Raw genomic sequence first — 19,474 nt, forward strand, 5'->3', positions numbered from 1 at the left:
GTCAAGGGCATGATCTTTGATGGAGTTGTGTCCTTTTCTGCCAACATTTCCACTGTTGCAGCGACAAAAGGCTCCAGAACTTTAATGGCATCCTTCGACAATTTCCGCATCTTCATCACTCAAGGCCAAATGCATTTTACCGAGCAGACCGAATGTTGTTGAAAACAGGGACAAGTTGTTCGATGATACGTTTGAACATGTAATATGTGCAATTCCATAGATTTTCGACGTCCTGGATCAGCTTTGTTGAAGCCATTGAGTTTCGACTTTGGATCTTAGTCGATTTGTCTGTGGCTTTCACGCTGTGGTGGAAGTGGCTAACCAGAATGCTGACTTTAACTTATCAGTGGATGTATTGCCTACCAGCCTTACCAGGCCAACTGTAACTGCCTTGCGATTCATTCAATGGGAACACATCCTTAGGGTGTGTTTAGTTTGCAAGTAACTTGCTTTTGCTGCAATATTGCAAACAGGACGCCATCACCAGGCCACGTAACCAGGACATCACCAACAGGTACTAAAAAAATAATACCCCCCCCCCCCAGAATAAATGTTTATTTCTCAGAGTTAGGAAGTACTTGGACTTGACATCGATTCCTTTCGATTTCAGGGTTGGAATTGAGAATCGAGTACTTTGGAATCGATTCCGCCCACAACTACTTTATCACCCCCATTTTCTTCACTCCGTATCGACCTTTGTCAGGCTCGGACTTTCTCACACTCTCACGGATTTATGCTAACTCGAATTCGATGTGTGATTTCATTTTTTGTTGCTGCTAAGATGGTTTAACGGGTGTTAGCTTGTTCAATAGCATCCCCTAGTGGATGACTATGGCATTGGATTACGGTGGACTGTCCATGTTCCTGATCAGCAGTCACCTCAGATCGGAGGATGTCAGCACGTACAACCAGGGCTATCTTAACAGCATTGTAGGTCTTGGGCTAAGCAATGCACTGGGGCCCCTACCCACCCACCCACCCGTGGGAATAAATATGTAAACGGTCAATAAAATTAAGCTTATAGATTTATTGGTACTTTCAACAAAATCAATGTTTTGCAGGGGCCCCATGATTCTCGGGGTCCCATGATTGTAGGGGTCCCATGGTTCTAGGGGTCCCATGATTCTAGGGACCCATGATTCTAGGGGTCCCACGATTCTATGGGTCCCATGATTCTAGGGGTCCCATGATTCTAGGGGTCCCATGATTCTAGGGGTCCCATGATTCTAGGGGTCCCATGATTCTAGGGGTCCCACGATTCTAGGGGTCCCATGATTCTAGGGGCCTCATGATTCTAGGGGTCCCATGATTCTAGGGGTTCCATGATTCTTGAGGCCCCACAATTCTAGGGGTCCCATGATTCCCATCAAAAAAAAAAAACATGCTGCAAAGCGAGGATGAATCAACACAAACTTTGAAACAATATAACATGAGCCTTGAACATTTCACGAACATTTCAACATATAAATGATAATTAATTGGAACACCGCACAGACGGAGATGGTACAGGATGAATTAATTATTTATTATGAATCAACACAAACATTTTTTGCGAAATTTCCTTGCAGAGAATTGCTTTATAATTGGCTTGAAGTCATTGGTCTTCAGGATGTCATTTTACATGCAAACACCAACACACAACCTCGCACCAATTAGGCAATTAAAATCCACAGCTGCAAGTCAGATTAACAACATTATAACAATACAATATTATTGCGTAAACAATACAATATTATTGCAGATTAACAGCATTATAAGAAATAACATATGTCAGACAGTCATGCACAAATAATTATTGATATTGTAAATATAATTTGAAAAGGGATTTGAATCCCAGGCCTTTTCCAGCGAGAGGTCGAGTAATTATCCACTCTGCCAAGAGATCTCTCATGAACAATATGGTAGCATGGGACCCTGAGAATCGTGGGGCCCCTAGAATCATGGGACCCTGAGAATCATAGGGCCCCTCGAATCATGGGGCCCCTAGAATCATGGGACCCTGAGAATCATAGGGCCCCCAGAATCATGGGACCCCTAGAATCATGGGGCCCCAAGAATCATGCGACCCCTAGAATCGTGGGGCCTCTAGAATCGTGGGACCCCTAGAATCATGGGACCCCGAGAATCGTGGGACCCATAGAATCATGGAACCCCTAGAATCATGAAGCTCTGAGAATCGTGGGACCCCTAGAATCATGGGACCCCTAGAATCGTGCGGACCCTAGAATCATGGGACCCTTAAAATCATAGGGCCCCTAGAATCATGGGACCCCAAGATTCATGGGGCCCCAAGAATTATGCGACCCCTAGAATCGTGGGACCCCTAGAATCGTGGGACCCCGAGAATCGTGGGGCCCCTGGGCAACTTCCCAGTGTGCCTCTGCCTTAAGACGGCCCAGCGTACAACACGGCTTATTGAATGAACACTGGTCCTGTGTCATTCATTATAAGCATCTGAAACATTGTCGTAGGGTTCCCTGCTCAGGGAACCATTAATAACAGTCGTTTTGAACGTATCTGATCGGACGTGATGCAGGGAGGGGGAGAAGGAGTCAGTGAGGGAGGGGGGAGGGGAATAGTGAGGAGGGAGAGGAAGGAGGGGAGTAGAAGAGGGAGGGTAGGATTTGTCGCCATGTCATGTTGCCTTTCTTGTGGTAATATGTAAATATGGTGGATCTCGGGTTTCCGGTATCGGTGGAAACCGGAAGTCAGGAAATGGAGAAAAGGAGTTCACGTGTGGTGAATACAGGTTGACGCGGATTCCGAAGGCCTCGGACATCTTTTCCTTTCATGCTAAATTGGTGACCCCGACGTGATACAATGAATGGATAAACAGGTACAAACGACCAAGCATTCGCTGGGATCAGCCAGACAGCCTCTCCTTTCGCGGTCACCGAACCAGCTTCGCCCCGTGGTCGCGGTTTGGTTAAAACTGCCGCCATTTTTGCCTGACGACCCACAGCTGTGGTTTCCATGGGTCGAAGTGTGATTCGACACCCAGAGGTGAGTCGACACGGTTCAATGACGTTGTTACATCCTCATCACCAGAAGATGCGACGGAGCCGAGAGACATTTTGCCGCAACCTCCGACGAACAACCCGAACACGATTTTGAAGGAGCCGTTTATAAAACGCACGATCCCCTCTGAGCACCGCCACCTTCATCAACTCACAACCGAAGAGTTAGGATACTGAAGATCGACACAGCTGCGGCGTCAGATGCAGCAGCCTCTCGGTGACTGACTTGCCAACGTCGACCAGTTGGTGAGTTTTTGTGAGGTGAGGTGAGCTTGGTGGAAGATTGGTCCGGACAAATGTCCCGCCGGTCTAAGGATTCCCTGGAAAGGGCAATCATCACGAAGGTTTGAAGTACAAATCAAACATATTGTATGCACCACGTTTCTGGCTGTGCTGCCCACCTCACAAACCAGTAATGTTATTACCTTCGCATTCTGCATTCTGCAAAAGGTTATGTGGTGGTCGCTGTGTATTTATTTATTTATTTGTGGATATTTGTGTGTGTATGAAAATACTGTATATTTATACATACATACATACACACACGTGTATATAGACGACACGAGCAGAGGTACCTGGTGTTGCTGGGCACCACCAGGTCCCTCTTGCCACCCCTTCCCACCTCTTCTCCCTCAGTCCACCCCTTTCTCTCCGGACTCCCACCACCCACCTCTCCTTTCCCTGACTCCCCTGATTAGTGGTGGTTGGCTTTGGGAATTCCCACTCTGGGGACGTGCACAGTGCAAAAATGCAAAGTTATCTCCGCAGCTGACTTGTAATACCTCCTGCTACCACCACCGGGTGGCGCTACACGATGCACAGTTACATCAACAATATTTGTCGGCTTTCCCTCCCTCGACTGCAGATGAAACCAAGTAGTTCATGTTGACCATGATGTCGAACTTGGTTCATGTGCCAAATTTGGTGGCAATTCACCCAATATGTTTGGCGTGATTGGTGTACACACACATAGACAGACAGAAAATGACATTTATTTATGAGATTCTAATCATCAGCACAACCACAGAAGAACATCAGCAATACCTACAGGCTACGTCTTCTTTTTACCCGTTTGCAGGATTTCGGCATCGTCATCGATCCCACAAAGTGCATATTCCGTGTCCCGGAGGTGAATTTCCTTAGCCACTGTGTTAACCGCTCAGGTATCCGTCGTCTCGAGGAGAAGGTGTAGATTATTAGGGATATTTCGTTCCCTTCATGTGAAAGGACAGGTAGTGGTGGTGGTGGTGGTGGTGGTGGTACATGGAATTTGTTAACAAACTAATTTTGAGAGACCCGCAGGATAGTAGTACTGCCCTGGGTGGCTGCGGACAGTGTACCACCGCAGAAATTTTGATTGTGTTTAATTCTGATTGTGGTTAATTCTGGTTGTGTTTAATGCTGATTGTGTGTAATGCTGATTGTGTTTAATTCCGATTGTGTTAAATTCAGATTGTGTTTAATGCTGATTGTGTTCAATTCTGATTGTGTTTAATTCCGGTTGTGTTTAATTCCGATTGTGTTTAATGCTGATTATGTTTAATGCTAATTGTGTTCAATTCTGATTGTGTTCAATTCTGATTATGTCAGCCAGGTCAGGTTCGATCTGTGACCTGCTACAGGTACCATGTAAACCTGTAGTAACCTGTTCCATGGTCGGGTTGTCGGCGACTTAACCGTCTCCCCCACCAGGTTTTCTGGTGAGGAGGGTGTTTGGATATGGACACCCAGCAGGATTAAAAAGAAAACCTGTCAAAGGGCGGAGGAGCGCCTTGTGAGCCAACGGCCAACGGCCATGTGAGCCATCCATATCTAGTGCCCAACCGTGTCTGTGGACGTCCTCATGCAGTTGGGTGACTTTTTATTAGGAGGTTGATGGCAGGATTTGCACTCCGGCCACCGTAAAACCCTTCATTCCACAAAACACAAAAACGCAAAAAAATCTGAAAACCCACTCCGTGGGAGTCCCTCCTGTGCAGCTTCCCTTCGCAGGGCAGCTCACCGGATGATGGGATTGGGGCAAAGACTTCGGGACCCCCAATCTTTGATGATAGGGAAACCACGGGGTAACATCCCTGGGTCAGATTGCGGGAGAGTGTGTCGGAGTGGTGCTGAGGTGTCGTCCACCAGATGGCGGTCTCCTTGGGTTAACCTGAGGCAGTCCCTTCGGGTGGGTGCCGGGAATGTCCTATCCCTAAGAGAGGATGATCACCTGTCTCTGTTATCATCTGAGCTCAAGCGTTTGGACATTGGTATTGCAGCACTGAGGTTCGGAGACCGGATTGCGGCGAGATCATGGTGGGTGGTTACACCAACTATTGGTCTGGTCACTCTGATGGTTACCATGCCCAAGGAGTTGCTGTAGCTGTGTCCAATAAGCTGACTCCAATGATAATTGAGGTAACACCGGTCAACGAGCGTATTATGCGACTAAGGATTCGTCACTCATTAGGTGTCATTTCCCAGGTCTCTGACTATGCTCCGACTGAGACGAGTGATCTCACCGTGAAGGATGCATTCTACGCCACACTCGAGTCTGTGGTTGATCAGTGCCCCAGACGAGATACACTTCTAGTCTTGGGGATTTCAATGCATCGACTGGAACTGATAGGGATGGTTATGAGACGTGTGTTGTCCCCATGGGTCAGGAACTATGAACCAGAATAGCACTAAGTTCCTTGACTTTGCAAGAAGTCATGGACTTAGGGTGGCTGGTTCATGGTTTCAGCGCCCACAAGCTCATCGCTGGACTTGTATTCCAATGCTGTTGGTGTGCCAAAGGAGATTGACCATGTCCTCGTTGACGGTCGCTGGAGGATGATTCAGAACTGCAGGGTCTACCGGAGTGCTCAGTTCCTCAATACTGACCACTGGCTTGTTGTAGCAACTCAAAAGCTGCACCTTAAATCCTGGAGAATGGTACCATCCCAGCCTCGGCTGGTTGTTGGCAAGCTCAAGGATGAGAGAGTAGCTGAGGAGTTTGCGAACAAGCTGAGTAGAGATTTGGGGGGTCTGGGTGCTTTGGGAGGTCCTGAAGAGTTGTGGAGTGCCTTCAAGACCACCGTCCTTGGTGTTGCCAGTGGATGTCTTGGAACTCACCATAGGGCAAAGAAGAATTTTGTCTCTCAAGGGACACTGGATACCATTGACGTGAGTCGCAGGGCCAGGCTGAATGGCAGAACTGAGCTGTTAAGGGAGCTGAGGCGTAAAACAGTACGTGCACTAAGAGTGGACAAGGAGGCCTATGTGCGAGGAATCCGTGAGGAAGTAGAGCATCACCTGTGGACAGGTGATTCTTGTCCCGCTAACAGGGGAATTTGCGCATTGCATTCATCCAAGCCCATCCCTCGGAGCAATGCAGTTAGAGCAGAGAGTGGTAGGCTCTTGACAGAGGAGTCTGAATTGAAGGCCCGCTGGGCCGGTTACTTGCGCAGTTGTACCAGGCTGATCCCCACACTTTTCAGCACTTGTATGGACTAGATTCTAGGGAGGATGTCGGAGAGATCAAGCTGCGGTGCATCGTTTGGGAATGTCAAGATCTCGGACCTTGATTTCGAAGATGATGCAGTCGTCTTTGCGGAGACTTTAGATATCCTTTTGGGGGCCCTTGAGGTGCTGAATGAGGAGTCGGAGCCGCTGGGATTATGGGTTTATTGGGTCAAAACAACGATCCAGTCTTTCAATGACATCTTGGATGCTGCTGTCCTCTCTGTGTCTGTTTGTGCTGAGGATGTTGAGGTCACAGAGAGATTCACTTACCTTGGCAGTAATATTCATGTCTCTGCTGGCTGTGAGTCAGAGGTCAATAGACGTCTGGGTCGGGCCAGGCGAGTCATGGATTCACTGGATCATGGGGTGTGGCGCTGCCGGTACCTGTGCGGGAGGACGAAAGTCCGAGTCTTCAGGGCCTTGGTGCTTCCAGTCTTGCTCTATGGATGCGAGACTTGGACTCTGACCAAGGATCTGAGACGGAGACTTAATCCCTTTGGTACCAGGTCTCTTCGGAGAATCCTTGGCTATCGCTGGTCGGATTTTGTGTCCAACGAGCGGTTGCTGAGAGGGACTCGGATGAGATTTGTTACCTGCATAGTCCGTGAGCGTCAGTTGCGGCTGTATGGACATGTGGCTCGTTTTCCTGACGCTGATCCTGCTCACCAGATTCTCTCAGCGAGGGAGTCTCGTGAGTGGAGGAGGCCAATGGGCCGACCACGTGCCTCGTGGTTGCAGCAGGTTGTCCGTCCGGCATCTCAAGGAGATGAGGATGGGCCTGGCATCTGCCTGGGGGATGACCAGACGGAGGTCCCTTGAGTACCAGTGGAAAGTGGATGCAGCGACACGCTGTTCTGGCACATGCTCCCATACCTGACCTGACCTGATTGTGTTTAATTCTGATTGTGTTTAATGCTGACTGTTCAAGTGTTGTATTTCATGAAATTTTCATCCTCATCAACGTTCAAGTCCATTCTTGATGATTGTGGTGCATTCATCACTGTCATGCTCGTGAGCAACAAAACAATACTTAAAGTTAAAGTAAAAAAAAAACTTAAGGTTCAAATGAAAAGTCCAACAAAACCAGATTTTTTTTTTCTGACGTGCTGAGCTCGCATAATTTTAGGAATATCTAAGCCTGATAAAGGGTTAATGAGAATGTATGGTATGTTAAGAAGAATCTGGCATACCTAAACACTCCACCCTTGTTTCTTACCCTTATACCTGCACAGGTACTCATACGATCAGGTTGAGTTTCGCAGAGCAATCATTTGTTGGACTCTTATCAAACTCGTCATCGCATTCCTGATTCCTTCCATCATTATTTTGACATGCTACACACTCATCTTCATCCAAGTTCGTGCAGTAAATGCCATGACAGCCATGCCCCAGGGACGAGCGCAACGCAACCGTCGTACCACGACCCTCATCGTTGCAGCCGTACTTGCGTACTTCATCACCTGGACGCCGTACTACATTGTCGATGCTCTGGAGCTCGCTTCCTTCATGAATTTATCCAATTTGCGACTAATGGATGCGAAACCCGTGGTGACTTCACTGGCCTGCCTGAATGCCTGCATGAACCCTCCACTGTATGCGTACATTCTGCGTACGTTCCGTCGCAAAGCCGGCCGTATATCGATGCTCGGCAAAGCGGCAGACGCGGCTCTCTCCAGCGAGAAACAAGAAGCACAGAGCATGACATCTGCAACGACTACCATCGTCGAGACAGACAATTGATTATATCTGGCAGAGAATCCATTCACGAAAGTTTTCATGCAGTGCATTCAATCAGGGAATTTATTAATAAAAGGGTTTTTCATTTCGAAGCAAAATTTCAAAATGTGCTTCACAGAGTTGTGAGAATTTTGAAGGACAAAGGAGTCGAGTATAAAGTGTGCGTGGATTAGAGATACCATAATGTCACTGGTTCATTGTATATTCGGTTCATTTATATGTCCATCACTCCGCCCCTGGGGGTGTTCACAGCTCTGCCCCCCTCTTCCTCTCTTTCCAAGTCTCCCGATGCCCTCGGTAAAGGTTTACATCGGGATTTATACATACAATTTCCTTAACCATGATCCCTTATCTAATTATTACCATGCACCACCCCCTGTATGGTGCACATGCAAACAAAACATTCTTTAAGCTAACGTGTCCCTACTTATTACATCAAGGTTGGTGAACTACTCATACATGGACCATGCTACTCTATATTGAACCTACAGGGGGCATTGAATCAGTGTTACAGCCGCATACTTAGCTAATGATGCTACCCCGCAGCCTTGTGCTACATATGAACAAAGAACAATATGAACTTTATTCCCAATGAACTTACCCTTGGTGAAGTTTTGAAGAACTTTTTTTTTTGTTTTTCTGGATGTGTCGCAATACCGATGCCATCGCTAAGCATTTCTTTTTATTCATTCTGGTTAGAAATGTTAAGTGGTGTGTGTGTGTGTGTGTGTGTGTGTGTGTGTGTGTGTGTGTGTGTGTGTGTGTGTGTGTGTGTGTGTGTGTGTGTGTGTGTGTGTGTGTGTGTGATTGAGATCCTTGGTGATCGCGTAAGGACAACTTATTTGGTTTGTGAATTAGACTAGTAAGTAGTTCAGGGCCTGATGTAATCCATTGTGCATTGAATGGTCATTTTTTGCAAATAGATCTTTTTGTCTTCACTTCGAGTTCACATTTCTGAATAAACATGTTGGGAATCTTTCCCTTCTCAAAGAGCTTCAGGAAACAGGAAACAAATGTTAACTTAGTTTTGCCATTTTTTGCAGCTTTTTTATTTTATGTCTCCGCTGACAAAGTCGATGATGGTATTATGTTTTCGGATTGTCCGTCCATTCTAATTTTCTCTGCAACCACTTATCTGATTGACATGAAACTTTCACCATAGGTATGACTGCTCATGTAGAATTTTTAACAAGTTTGACGTCATATGTCACTTGGTGTGGCAGCCATGGTGTGCTTTACACCAAAGAGGTCAACGATTGACCGTATCCTTACTTTTCGGGTCCTCACCGAACGCAGACGAGAGTTTCGGTAGGGGCTGCTCCCAGCCTATGTTGATCTCTGTAAAGCGTTTGCTCCAGTAAATCAGGATGCCCTCTGGAGGATTCTTGGTCTTCGTGGGGTGCCACCAAAACTGATCGATCTGATGTCTGAACTCTACTCTGGTACTGAGAGTGGTGTGAGATGTGGTGGTACCATTTCTGATTTATTTCCAGTTGTTACTGCAGTTCATCAGGGAGTGTGTACTGGCCCCCACAATTTTCAGCACTTGTATGGACAGGATTCTGGGGAGGATGTCGGAGAGATCAAGCTGCGGTGCATCGTTTGGGAATGTCAAGATCTCTGACCTTGATTTTGCAGATGATGTAGTCATCTTTGTGGAGACTCTGGATATCCTTTTGGGGGCCCTCAAGGTGCTGAATGAGGAGTCGGAGCCACTGGGATTACAGGTTTCCTGGGTCAAAACTAAGATCCAGGCTCTCAATGATATCTTGGATGCTGCTGTCCTGTCTGTGCCTGTTTGTGGTGAGGAGGTTGAGGTTGTGGAGAGATTCACTTACCTTGGCAGTGATATTCATGTCTCTGCTGGCTGTGAGTCAGAGGTCAACAGACATCTGGGTCTGGCCTGGGGAGTCATGGATTCACTGGATCATGGGGTGTGGCGCTGCCGGTACCTGTGCGGGAGGACGAAAGTCCGAGTCTTCAGGTCCTTGGTGCTTCCATTCTTACTCTATTGATGTGAGACTTGGACTCTGACCAAGGATCTGAGACGGAAACTTCATTCCTTTGGTACCAGGTCTCTTCGGAGAATCCTTGGCTATCGCTGTTCGGACTTTGTGTCCAACGAGCGGTTGCTGAGAGAGACTCAAATGACATTTGGTACCTGCATTGTCTGTGAGCATCAGCTGCGGCTGTGTGGACATGTGGCTCGTTTTCCTGACTCTGATCCTGCTCACCAGATTCTCTCAGCGGGGGAGTCTCATGAGTGGTGGAGGTCTTAGTGCCGACCACGTGCCTTGTGATTGCAGCAGGTTGATCGGCATCTCAAGGACGTGGGGATGGGCCCGGCATCTGCCTGGGGGGGGGGGAGGGATGGATGGCTAGACGGAGGCCCCTGGAGTACCGACGGAAAGTGGATGCAGCTGCGCTACGCATACTCCCATACCTGACCTGGCAGCCATGTTGAAAAAAAGGAAACACTTTGTACCTCTGTATCTCTGAAACTGCTCCATGGAAAAAATTTAAACTTGGCACATGTGAAGTACTTCCCATGTGAAACAAATGTAGTTAATTTTTTGATGATGTCATTGGTGGCTTCATTATGACGTAATAATTGCATAAGTCAAAAGCTTTATCCAATCAGTATGAACATTTTTGAGGCTCATCTCGGGATAAATTGGATGAGGGGAAAAAAATTTATGATGTTTTCTGTCACCGTTGTTCGGCAGCCATATTTTTTTAGCATAAGCTTCAATAATAATGTGGACGGAGCCATATCTATCGACGTCGTGACATCGAAGAGTGGCCTTCTAGTTTAACCAGTTTTTCTCCTTTTTTTTGATATTATTGACCATCACATCAGCCCTCAAAAACTAGGAAATAAAGAGCGTGATGTAAAAGGATTTTTTTTGTTTTTGTGGACATAGTCGAGGCTCATGAAAGTGCGAGCACACCAAACGGATCAGGACAAAACAGACAACAACAGGATGCAAAACGCGCATGCATGGAGAAGGAAACTCCAAAGAGGAAAAGCTGGAAAGTTAGGGGAGATTTGGGTGGGGTTAACAAGGGCAGAAAAAAAAATGGTTTGGATTGGGGACAATGATCTGAGATAGTGGTTAACAGATGTCTTGAATACCTGCAGGGAATAATGAGATTGACGATGATATGGATGTTGTTATTCTTGTTGTGTTGCCCCGGTCAGTCCTGCTCCAACAGGCCTGCGTCACGGAGATACCGATCGATCTCCCAGGAGCGACCCAGAGAATCCCCCACATCTACGATGTTGTGCTCTTATCAAAGTGGAGCCAGGACCACGTGGTCTTCCATCATGTGTTTTGTTGTGCGTGGGGCGGCCTGGCAGAGGTTTCAGGTGTCGTCATCGGTGTTGTCGAGTCTGAGTTTGTGGATGTAATTTCTGTGGATGGTGTTCACAGCAGAGGTGTGCATGGTGAACACGATCGGACCGAGAGAGAAGTTGGTCTGTGTCATGGATGGGTGGGGGTTCGCTGCCCAGGATACTGTTTGAGCCTAGTTTTTGATTGTGTTGATGGTGATGTTGGTGTGGATGTTTTGTAATTTCCATTGTTCATTACTCTGCGCTTGCGAAGCCAAAAGCAGGGTTAAGCGATTGTTAGCGTACGTACATATGGCATACGTTGTACGTATGTATGGCCTACCTCGTACGTCGTGTCTGCATTTTGTTGAGAGCGTACAACAAAAACCGTTCAGCAGAAGAAATTGAAACTATCACATGTGACATGACCATGCAATATCGCGGTCACTCTTTTGAGGTCAGCATCAGCCAAAAAGTCAACATAGGCCGAAATTTCTGAAATCCTCAATTTTCATCCGATTGACTTGAAATTTGACTAACCCTAACCCTAACCCTAACATAATTTTTTTTTAATGACCATCATATGTCACGTGGTCTGGCAGCCATATTGGATCAAAGGGAAAATCTTTGAAAATCTCCGTAGGAGAAACTGCTTAACCGATCAATACAAAATTTAACTACAGTGATGGGTAGCTGATCACTGTAGTTTGATCAGCTACCCATGGGAAATATGGTTTGATAAAGATGACGTCATCGGTCATGTGGTCTGGCAGCCATATTGGATCAAAGAAAAAAAAAACCTTTAAAAAAATAAGCTCGCACCAAGTTCTTCTCAAGACTGTGCCGGCTATCAATGTATTCGATGAATACCATCTAGTTCTTTGAGAAACAGAGCTGCAAGATACAGTCAGGGTTACATAAGACGTGCAGTATTTGACATTGCTGATCAAGATCTCTTGGCACTTTTGCTCCAACATTGGGTATCCTCCGAGTACCATACCATTCTGTTATTGAACATTATAAGAAAAAATTACAGAAACAAGTGAATAAAAAAAGCAATGTAGGGATGATAAACTACAATCTAAAAAAGGATTTTGTTTTTGTTTTTATACACATTGACGAGGCTCGTGTGAGAGCTAACACACAATTCACGGCAAGGGGGGTCATGAATCAAGAGGGGCGGGAGTGGGAAGGACAAAATAGCGGGGAACAAAGACATCAGGAGATCGGTGGAAGTGAGAGGAATGGAGCAGGGAACATGGGGAATACAAGATGGACATTACAGGGACTTTCAGGAAGGAAAGCAGGGAATTTGAAGGAGGTAAGCTTGGGGTGGATTATCGGGGGAAGAAAAGATTGAGGATTTGGATGGGGGACGATAAGAGGTGGTGGTGGTGAACAGCTGTTTTGAAGGCCTGGGGGGAAGAATGGGATTGAAGAGAGTGTAGGAGTTTATTCCAAATGCAGGAAAAGGTTTTAAACAAGTTAGGGATGATGTTGGTTTAGATAGTAGCTCACAGTATTGTCATCACCTCACGATCCCAACAACACTGCCTCCTTTACACTTCATCAATTATTGCTTCAAACTTCCACAAACACTCCACTGGTGACAATAGTACTTGATTATTCTTGTAGTGTAGCCACACACTGAGACTCTTACAAACTGCCTGCACATCTCTAATAATGGCATTCTATAATTATCTGCATTTGTGAGAGGTTAGTCTAACTAAAAAAAATTTTAAGTAGGAAAGACAACTGAAGTTTCAAGAACTCCCTGAAATTAAATAAAGAAGCATCTTATACTCTTAGCTAGACATTAGTCTGGAGGCAGTGATGTCGGGATTGTTATGTGACGGAAATACTGTTAACTACTCTCAAAACCAGTGATCTTCGCTGTCTTGTTTAAAATCTTTCTTCCACTGTAGTTTGTCATCCCTACATTGCTTTCTTATTTAATATAAATATTTTTATTCACTTGTTCAAGTACGTGTGCCACTTTACACGGGCTGGTCGGATAACCTCGGTGTTTGTTCACTCACCTCTGAGCTGTCCAGCTTGGGTTGGAATCTCGACGCAGCTATAAACTACCATCCTGCTGTTTCACATGCATGGCGAGGTATCAATGTGCATCATCCCTCTGATGGATGCTAAGCTGGGTGTCCCATCTGCCAGCACAAACTGGTGGACGCTGAAGATCCCACAGTGCCCTGGACGCTGGACAGCGCCCTTCGTGAAGAGCAGGGGAGTTATCACAACACCTTGAACAAATTACAAATTCCTACATTCTCAGTGGAGTATGTTGAGTTGGAGTGGTGACCCGTCCAGGATTCTAACCCTTTTATCAGGAAACTGTTTCAGTGGAAGCGATGCTCTGCGCACAGCGTGATGTTCGAGTACGAGTACGTTGTTGAGACAGTAACCTGTGCCAGTGTTGAGGAACTTGTACATGCTTGAAGGATGTGAGGTTGAAAGGAAGCCAAAGTTTTACACAATGGCACCAATTCCTTCCTGAAATCCTGGGACTTTCCGATGGGCTGCCAATTGGCACTGCTGCGGCCTGAAATTCCCGTTGAACGCTCTTAGTCAGATCGGCTGTGAATGAATGGTCAACATGTGCATGTCACACGCAATGTGCTCTACCTTTTATAAAGTCTTCTCAAGGCAACGTCGAGCTGTTTGTTATATTTGGTGTTTATACGTGTCATATTTCAACAATTATAAACTATTAAAATGGCCTCTTATCCATCACAACATGAAGGTTACACCAACTCAGAAATCGAGGATATACGGAGCATGCCCCACCGGTACACATAGTCACAAGAAAAATTGAGCCTACCTGTCCCAAGTGATGAGAAATGTGAATGGGCATTTCAAGTCACATCACTACCACCATAACACAAGAATGCACACAAGGAAATCAGACACAGGTGGACGCCATTCAGCCCATCATGCCTGCGCCACATCAACACCGCAAGCATTTATCAACAGCAGATCAAAATAAGAAAATGCAACTTTTTTTTTTTCTTTTTTTATTAAGTGGGGGTTTTTTTTCTTTTTTGCAGTTTTTGTATTTAATTTTTTTCCAGGGAAGGTGGCATGGGCGTAGATTATCTTGGGTAAAAAAAAAAACACACAACATCAACCACACAACATCAACCACACAACACCCCTTGATGAGACCACCACCAACAGCATTCCATATACATGTACACAATCACCCATCAATGCTCAAACTACCTAAAAGTGCGGAAAACATCCGTATACCTCTCGATCTCTCTATCTCCACTACCTTTCCAGGGAGACCATTCCATGTATTAACTCCTCTCGGAGTGAAAGTTCCCTATCTTACTACCATCTTAACTCTCCTCTTCTTTACTCTCAGGTTATGGCCTCTGGTCCTATCACTGTCTCATCTGTTGAATAATTCATCTTCACTAATTTTATCTCTACCTTTCATTATCTTAAACATCTCTATCATATCTCCTCGTAACCGCCTCCTTTCTCGTGTATAAAGCTCTGTCTCCTTCAGCCGCTCCTCATAGCTAAGTCTAGATAGGCCCGGAATCGATCTAGTTCTCTTGCGCTGAACCCTCTCTCTGGCATCTATGTCCTTCCTGAGTTGTGACCAAAACTGCACACAATATTCTAGATGTGACCTCACTAAATTCCTGTACAATGTTAACACCTCTTTTGGTTTATAATTGATCCCCCTCCGAATAAAACCTAAAACCCTCTTTGCTTTACCTGTAGCTGCCTGACACTGTGCCTACCTCCCGTATCTATTACCACCCCCAGATCCTTCTGTGTGACACGCTCCAAAATTACCTCTTACATCCCGTAATCTCTATTTTCATTGTTCTTTCCCATCCCCAACACATTACACTTGTTCAGGTTAAATTACATCTGCCAATATTTTTCCCAATCTGTACAAGTATCAATACTTTCCTGAATCTGATCACCACCCCCTCTGCTATCCACCTTACTTACCTCCAAGCTTTGTGTCATCTACAAATTTGGAAAGCTTACTCTTCACCCCACTACAAAAATCATTGATGTAAATAATGAATAGTAACGGTCCGAGTACTGATCCCTGAGGTACCCCGCTACTTACATCCTCCAAGCAAGACATCCTCCCACTCACAGCCACTCTTTGCTTCCTATCACTAAACCAGTTTACAATCTACTTAGCGACCTGACCAGCCACTCCACAAGCCCTCACTTTGGCTAACAACCTCCGATGTGGTACCTTATCAAATGCCTTCTTAAAGTCTAGATATACAACAGTATGTCCACTGCCTTTCCCTCATCCACCCAATCAGAAACTGCTTCATCAAACTCTAAAACATTTGTCAAACAGTAACCACCTTTGGTAAACCAATGCTAACTACCTTTAATTAGTTTGTATTTGTTTAAATGGTTCCTCATCTGGTCCTTAATTAATGTCTCTATCAACTTCCCCACAACTGAAGTCAAACTAACAGGTTTATAGTTTCCCAATTCTTCTCTGGATCCTTTCTTAAATAATGGTGTTACATTTACTACTCTCCAATCCTCTGGTACCTGTCCTGACTCCAGGGAACGATTGAAAATATCCGTTAACATCTAGCTTTCCTGCTCAGCCACCTCCCTCAATACTCTCGGGTTCATATTATCTGGACCTGGAGCCTTATCTCCTCTGAGATTACCTAGCTGTTTCTTTACTTCCTTCACTCCAACCTGGATCTTCTGCAAAAGCCCTTCCTCACCTCCTCGATGGATACTCTCAGCTACTGGCAATTCTCCTGACTGTTCTTGTGTAAAAGTTGAAGTAAAATACCTGTTTAATAAGCCTGCCATCTTGCTTTCATCACTAACCACTCTCCCGGTGCTCTTCCTCAATGGGCCCACACTCGTCCAAACCTGTTCTTTCCCCCTGATATACTTAAAGAAAGCCTTGCTATTTTGTATACTAATACATGGCTGTGTGTGTGTGTGTGTGTGTGTGTGTGTGTGTGTGTGTGTGTGTGTGTGTGTGTGTGTGTGTGTGTGTGTGTGTGTGTGTGTGTGTGTGTGTGTGTGTGTGTGTGTGTGTGTGTGTGTGTGTTTCCTCCATAACTCCAAAACCATAAACCATAGCAGCCTGAGACTTTGAATGCACAATAAGAAAACTCCAAGGAAGTGCAAGAGTGAACATTGGGTGTTTGGGTTAATTAAAACATTCCTTTCGAACATAATTAACGGCCTTATTTAATTATATCCTTCATCAGGCGCGATCCTCGGCCACCTTGCTCTCTGGGATCTGAAGCCGCCATGTTTTTTGGCCTGCTCAACCATGCTTTTACTTGGAACAGGTCGCAACGATTTCTCAACGATAAAGTTTTTTTTTTTTCACTTTCCTCACTCATATTATCGAATTCCTATTGAATCCTGTTCATCATACCTCCGAATTGCTGGGTTCATTGCAATGCTTATAAACGCCCAGAGACGCCAGCGACCGTGGCTTTATTTCATTTACGCAAAAGTGATAACTTCGAACATCTTTTAAACTAAGCCGAATTACAAAATTTAAGCTCCAAAATCGAACCTAAAAGGAGTTCCGACGCTAAAAAAGAAAAAGAAAAAGTGTTCATTTGTCCAATTCGGACATTGCTTTGGCATTTCTGGGTGCATGGTTTTATCGACGGCAATTGGTAGCCGATATAGCTATTTACTTTAAGCAAGCAAGGCTATGTTCCATCCTGCTCCATATACATACACAAGAAAATGTGGTTTCCAAAGCATAAGACTTATCTTTTTCCACTGTTTGGAGAATTATATTGAGTGGACAAAAAATTTAGGAATGTGCCAAAATTAACCAGCTTCATTGAACTGGTTTCATTGAGTACAACAGAAATAACTTCATTCAGTGCAAGAAAAACAATGAACCAGCGGGATCGACACAAAGGCAGCTTGCTGCGCCTGGGTTCTCTGTGAGGAATCTCTGGAGTTAGTAGGGCAAAATAAATGAAATTAAAGATCGAATGAAGGATTAACATAATGACACTATTAGGGTGAGTGAAGCAACTTTGGAAAAAACTTCCACTCCATTTTCTTTTCTGTCAGGAATGCATTTCCTCTTTAATACTTTTGAAAAACTCAATGGGATTTTGAAGTTCCATTTGAATGATGTTTTCCAGGGATGCATCTATGATGTAAATACCTGGACGTGTGTGTGTGTGTGTGTGTGTGTGTGTGTGTGTGTGTGTGTGTGTGTGTGTGTTTGTGTGTGTGTGTGTGTGTGTGTGTGTATGTAAAGCATAACATAACATTATCTTTGACTCCCCTCCTTCCCCCCATTTCTCACTCCTCCTGCTACTCCTCCTCCTCATTCTCCCACCCCTGTTACCTCCACCACCCCTCCTCCCTCCCCTCCCCTCTTGGCTGGATGGGAGTTTGTCTCTGGACGTGTCCGGGCAGTGTTTGTCGCCAGACGGCTTTTCTCCGGGCGGTGTTTATCTCCGGACATTTAAGGGCGGTGTTTGTCTCTGGGTGGAACTTATAGTATGACCGGTAGAAAATGGATTTCAGACATTATTTTGTTTCCATCTTCATTATTATTCGATGCAGAATAATTTTGATGAAACTATGAATCACAATTAATGTTCCACCGCACATCTGCCTTCCCTTCCTCTCACTTCACACTGTCTTCTCTTCCCCGACGCCTCCTCACTCTCCCCCCTAATTTTTTCCACCCTCTCAGTATTCCCGTCAGCGAAGCGATGGGTGGTATTTGCTGGTACGTAATCATTGCTTTCTGTTTCTCCTTAATCGCGTTCCTTATCTCACTACTCAACCACCCTGGTCTCTTTCTACTTCTAGCTTTACACATCATTGGAATGTACTTACTCTGCACTCTACACATTTGGTCCTTGAAGGTTTCCCATTTCTCTGATGCTGATTGTCCTGTTGTTAGAGTCTCCCAATCTACATCTCCCAATTCTCTCCTCATACCCTCAAAGTTTGCCTTCCTGAAATCTAATCGCCTTACCCTACTATCCTGAACTCCAACCCTCAACAGAATCTTTGCACACACAATGTTATGGTCACTTGCTCCTAAATGCTCCACAACCTCCACCTCCTCCAACAAATTGGGATCGTTACTTAAAGGAGGTCCAACACTACACTCCCCCTCGTGGGCTTATCTACAAACTGGGTTAAAAAGCAATTCTGGAATAAAACTAGGAAATCCTCATCCGCTCTTCCCCTTCCCTGTTCCTGGACCCAATATATCCCTGACAAGTTAAAATTCCCCATAATCAATACTATTCCCTTACCACATGCCATTTTTAATTCTTCATGTATTCCTCCTTCCTCCTCTTCCTTCTCACCTGGAGCCCTTTAAACAGATCCTACCAGTATCTTACTGTTTTTACAATCTCTAATCTCTACCCATACAGAATCCTCAACATTTAATCCTTCCTTAATGTCACCCTTTCTCTTGATGCAATGCTGTCCTTTACCCAGATTTCTACTCCTCCTCCTCCTATTCTCTCCTTCCTATCATACCGATACACCTTGTAGCCTTCTAATCCTGTCCTCCAGTTACTTTCCTCCTTAAACTAGGTCTCACTCACTGTAACTCTATTGTACTCATCGCGATCTACTTTGGCTTCAAGCTCTTCCATCTTATTATTTAAACTTCTGGAATTGGTATAGAATATGTTTAACTTTTCCCTTCCTGAAATTATATTTTCTTGCCTGGCCTTACTCATCCCAATTACTTCTTCCGTTCCTTCCTTAATAGCTTCCCCACCCTCCGCTGACCTAAAAAAGCCTGAATTCCTTCCTCAATTCCCACTGTAAACCTTTCCGCCCCCTTTCTATTTAGCACAAGCAAATACCACCAGTCACTTCGCTGACGAAAAGAGTAAGAGGGAGG

The 19,474-nt window shown here is 45.3% G+C and overlaps 1 protein-coding gene across 1 annotated transcript in view; it reads left to right on the forward strand.

Moving 5' to 3' along the window:
- LOC147012477 (type-1 angiotensin II receptor A-like) overlaps window positions 1-16,627 on the forward strand; it is a 33,425-nt gene extending 16,798 nt beyond the window's left edge. Inside the window, exon 4 of the mRNA XM_085856762.1 lies at window positions 7,739-16,627. Within this exon, the coding sequence (XP_085712888.1) occupies window positions 7,739-8,246 (508 nt within the window). The 3' untranslated portion in view covers window positions 8,247-16,627. The remainder of the gene's footprint in view (window positions 1-7,738) is intronic.
- Window positions 16,628-19,474: the final 2,847 nt, after the last annotated feature.

This window comes from Eptatretus burgeri, chromosome 15 (genome assembly GCF_056783735.1).
Source record: "Eptatretus burgeri isolate ZD-2024b chromosome 15, Ebu_testis_v1, whole genome shotgun sequence".
NCBI lineage: Eukaryota > Metazoa > Chordata > Myxini > Myxiniformes > Myxinidae > Eptatretus > Eptatretus burgeri.